The sequence below is a fragment of the Helianthus annuus genome, chromosome 1 (assembly GCF_002127325.2).
Source record: "Helianthus annuus cultivar XRQ/B chromosome 1, HanXRQr2.0-SUNRISE, whole genome shotgun sequence".
Lineage (NCBI taxonomy): Eukaryota > Viridiplantae > Streptophyta > Magnoliopsida > Asterales > Asteraceae > Helianthus > Helianthus annuus.
The window spans coordinates 126882304-126887067 of NC_035433.2; the positions used below are offsets into that span (position 1 = coordinate 126882304).

The 4764-nt window shown below is 48.4% G+C and overlaps 1 protein-coding gene across 1 annotated transcript; it reads right to left on the bottom strand.

Annotated features, from left to right (window-relative positions):
* Positions 1–1963: 1963 nt before the first annotated feature.
* Positions 1964–3868, bottom strand: LOC110930904. Its single transcript, XM_022174303.1, has one exon. It carries the CDS (start codon positions 3866–3868, stop codon positions 1964–1966), a length of 1905 nt encoding a protein of 634 aa, XP_022029995.1.
* Between the last annotated feature and the right edge of the window lie 896 nt (positions 3869–4764).

Sequence of the window (4764 nt, forward strand, 5' to 3'; positions counted from 1 at the left end):
GTAATGTTTTTGCTTGGCTGAGGTAGAGTGCCATGACATCCCCTTTGGCTTCGTATTGGCCGTTGATTTGCCCCGCTACCAGCATGGAGTCCACATGTGCTTCGATGTGTCGGACCCCCATTTTGATCGCCAATCGTAAGCCAGCCAGGAAAGCTTCATACTCTGCTTCGTTGTTTGTACTTTTAAAATCCAGGCGTATGGCGTACGTGAATTCATGTTTATCGGGGCTTACCAGCCTTAGCCCTGCGCCTGCTCCGTCTTCGTTGGACGCTCCGTCGGTGTATAATAACCATGGCTCTTCTGTTTGCTTTTTCTCAGCTTTTTCCATTGCTTTACATTCTCTTTCTTTGTCATCTGGGACTTCTGTCATAAAATCTGCCAAGACTTGGCCTTTGATTGATGGTCGTGGTCTGAAAACCACATTGTGACCTCCCAGTTCTATCGCCCATTTGGCTAGCCTTCCTGATACTTCTGGCCTTGCAAGGATGTTGCCGATGTTGTAGTTTGTTAGCACGTGGATGACGTGATTGGCAAAGTATCTGCGCAGCCGCCTTGAAGCATGAATCAATGCCAGGACTAACTTTTCCATGATTGCATATCGGGTTTCTGGGTCGGTCAAGGTTCGTGACACGTAGTAGACTGGTGTCTGAGTACCTTGACGATCGACGAGTAAGACTGCTCCGACTGCCCTATCGGAAGCTGATAGGTAGAGTACCAGAGGTTCGCCTTTGTTTAGTGCGGTTAATGTTGGCAGTTTGATGAGACAATCTTTCATTTCGCGGAACGCGCTTTCTGCTTCCGGAGTCCACTGGAACTGGCTTTTCTTCATGTAATTGCGCAACGTTTTGATGAACGGGAAGGATTTTGCAGCATGATTAGCTAGGAAATGATTGAGCGCGGCTAGTCGCCCAGCTAATTTTTGCATGTCTTTGATATTTGATGGTGAAGGCATCCTTTCTATGGCTTGGACTTTTTCTGGATTCACCTTGAAGCCATCTTTTGTGACGATGAAGCCTAAGAACTTTCCTTCCTCCATACCGAATGAGCATTTTGCTGGGTTTAGCTTGATACTTACGCTGCGCAGCGTGTTAAAAGTTTTCTGGATGTTTTCCAGCATCATGCTCTCTTCCTTGCTCATAATCACCAGATCATCCATGTACACTTCTATGTACTTGCCGATAGCATCACTGAACGTTTCGTTCATCAATCTTTGGTACGTCGCACCTGCATTCTTTAGGCCAAAAGGCATCTTGGTATAGCAGTACAACCCCGTTGGCGTGCGGAAAACGGTTTTATCCTCATCTTGAACAGCCATTTGAACCTGGTGATACCCCTTGTAACAATCAAGAAAGCATTTCCACCTGAATGTTGCCAGGGAGTTGATTTTTTCGTCTATGTCTGGTAAGGCGTAGCAGTCGCGTGGGCATGCCTTGTTTAAGTCTTTGTAGTCGACGCACATTCTCCAGCTGCCGTTTGGTTTCTTCACCATCACTGGGCTTGCTACCCAAGTTTGGTATCTGACTTCTCTGATGATGCCTGCATTTAGTAGTTCCAGTACTTGCTCTTTCATGGCGTCATGCTTTATATCGCCCAGGTGGCGCTTGGCGTGCACCACTGGTTTTGCATTTTCTGAGACGTTTAGACGGTGCTCTGCAATGTGCCGTGGAACACCAACCATGTCAGCTGGTGTCCAGGCGAACACGTCCATATTCTCGTGTAACAACTTCGTGAGCGCTACGCGTGTTAGATCGGACATCGTTGGTCCCAGGGTAACTGTTTGTTCTGGGTGAGTGCTGTTCAACACCCATTTCTCTGCCTCTGCGAGTGGCGCTGGTTTACTTGCTTTTGTAGGCCTTATTTCATCTGTTGCTAAGACTTCCTTGCTTGCGTATATCAGTGCAATGCCTGTTTCCGTTGGGAATCCGACGGCCGAATGTGGTGCAGAGCAAATCATACTGAAGTCTCATTGGGATTCTCTTCCTAGGAGGATGTCGTGTCTTGAGTGTGCAGGCAGCACCATGAACGTGACTTCTTCTGTTCTTGAATTTCGTCCGTCCGAAAGTAACACCGGGAATGATATCTGTCCCAGGGGAAAAACGGCCTCGTTGCAGAAACCAGTTAATGGGTAGTCTACTGGCTCCAAGCGCGCCTTGTCCTCCTGGTCAAATTGATTGAAGCATTGTTCGTATATGATATCCGCGGTGCTCCCCGGATCGATGAAGATGTAGTCTGTCTGATAATGACCAATCACTCCTGGGATAACTATTGGTCGTTTTTCCCTTGGGCCTCCTCTAACAACTGGGAAGATGACTTGCTTCTCGCGCCACGAATCATCCTGTGTGCGCTTGTTGTAATTTTTCTTTGGTCTTCGTGGACCTCCTTGCACCATGTGGGTTTCCAACTTCCTGAGTTTTTTGTTATCTGGTCCTTCGTCTCTTCTTTGGATTTGGCGGTAGTCGCGCTTTCCGCCTTTGACCAGGTGAGTGAGCTTTCCATCCCTTAGGGCTCTTTCAATTTCTTGATTCAGGCTAAAACAGTCGTCGGTGAGGTGACCCGTATCCTTATGAAATTCACAGTAGAGATTGGGATCTTGACCCCTTTTGTTACGCGTCTGTAGGGGTGGTTTAAATTGGTGATTTTTAGTGGCCAAGACCTCCGAAGGGGTCTTGGTTAATGGCGTCCACTGTTTCTCTCTGTTTTCTCTCTTTACTTCTTTTCTGTGTGCTATCTGATTGATTGTGTGTCGCGCATCTTCTCTTGGTGGGCTTCTTTCTCTATGACTGGAAGACCTCCATGACTGGCCTGTGCCTTTCCTGCCGTGTCGGTCATTGGAGTTATGTGCGCGTTGACGGTGGTCGTCACCGGTCAACTGTTTGTCTGTCTGTGCTATTGTTTTGGCGGCCTCAATGAAAGTTTCCCAATCTTTGGGTCCTCCGTCTCTTCCTTTCACGCGCTTGATCAGATCGTCGCACTTAACTGCCCTCATGAAGTGTGCGTGCATCATTTTTTCTCCCACATCTCCAATCTCCAAACATTCCTTGTTATATCTTGTGATAAAATCTTCCACGCTTTCGTGGTCTCGACGCCATATGTTTAGGCAATCTGTTGGGTCCCTGGCGTGCCTCCGCTGTTGAGAGAAGTGTGCCAGGAACTTCTCTCTGAAGTCAACCCATGATTTGATTTTTCCTGCTGGCAAGCTGTCGAACCAGACGCGCGCTGCGCCCACGAACGTTTGTGCGAACAGGTGACACCAAGTTGGTAGGTTCCATCCACCTGTTGCTCCTGCGCCTTTGAAAACCTGGAGATGATCATCCGGATCTGTCAGTCCATTGTATTTGCCAACGTTGTGCGGCAGCTTGGTTTTGTCTATGGCGGCTGTGGCAATCTCCCTGATGAATTTCAAATCTTCAGCCATGTCGTCTGGACGATAGCTTAAGGTATAATCGTGTTCTGCCTTTGGGTTGTACCCTGCGCGCTTTGCGGGCTTGTATGCTTCGTGCTCTGGATGAAGTCTGCTAAACACTGTGGTTTCCCCTTTGTATGTAGGGTCGTCTTCTTCTTCATCCCATTCTGTGTTCATATTGCGTGCGCCCAAACGAGCCTGGATCGGTTTTCTTTGCGAGTTGGGATTTTGCACAAAGTTGCTTTCTGTTTCGCCAAACGTATCGCGCGTGTCGTGCGCGCTTGGTCTTCTCACATTTTGAACTGGTCCTTTCTCCGGACGTAGGTTCCACGCGTTAGTCTGCTGAGTTGTATGTGTACTCAGAGACCTTGGTTGTGGAGTTACAAATGCTGACTGGTTAGCTTGTGCTTGGAGTAGAGCTTGCTGTGCGCTGAGTTGTGTATAAACTAGGTTTATGGACGCCATATGTTCGGCATACCAGGAAGCTAGAGTTTTTCCTTCGGGTAGCCCTAAAAGTGCGGAGTAATTGAGTTGTGCTTGTTCCGATGGAGCTGAGGGGCCAGCTCCATGGCTTGGTGTCAGCATTGATGGTGGTGTCTGTTGCAACGCCCCGGTCGGAGTTTGGAATGCGGCTCCATTTGTGGTTTGAGTGATAATCCTTGCTGGTGGAGTTTGGAAAGTGGGTCCAGTTGTGGTTTGGCTAACAACCCTGGATACACTTCCAAAGATAGGAGGAAAATCGTTGTTCAGTTGTCCCTCTTGGATGGTTTCGTTCCTTTGACCCCTTTGGACGTGTGCTGCGTCCGAAACGAGTTCGAAGGAAGAAACTTCTCCGTCGACTGGGTGTGAGGGATTTTGTTCGGCCATTTTTGACGAGTGTTTTTCAGTAGAGAAAAGAGGTGAGATTGGTTTTGCAAAAGCGGATGGCGCCAATGATGAAACACCGATTAACACGAGGTTTATCGATGGGGTTATTTCGTCTATGGGGTTCAACCTCTTTCCTTACTCGTATCAATGGATCGAGATCTGCAAAACAGTAAACACCGTCAGTCTCGTTAAGAGGGGGAGAAAGGGGATTTCCCTCTTAACCAGGCTCCGGCGTGAGAATAAGTACTGTTCTGAGAGAAATAAACAGTGTGTGTATAGAGTGAGTATGGAGAGTAAAGATCCTGAACCTGAATGATGAAGGGTCCTATTTATAGCCGGAGGGTGAAGAAGGAAGGAGCAGCTGTGCCAGCTGTGGGCGCGTGCCAGCTGTCCGACCAAGGGGAATATCCTCTTGGTCTGCTCTGTCACGGCAGGTGTAGTGGTACACGTGGCGTCCTTACATTTGACCACGCTGGAGACCTCGTACTGGTGTT

Bases quoted from the DNA above. Each gene is read 5' to 3' on its own strand.
- LOC110930904 (XM_022174303.1), bottom strand. From the start codon at position 3,868: ATGGCGTCCATAAACCTAGTTTATACACAACTCAGCGCACAGCAAGCT.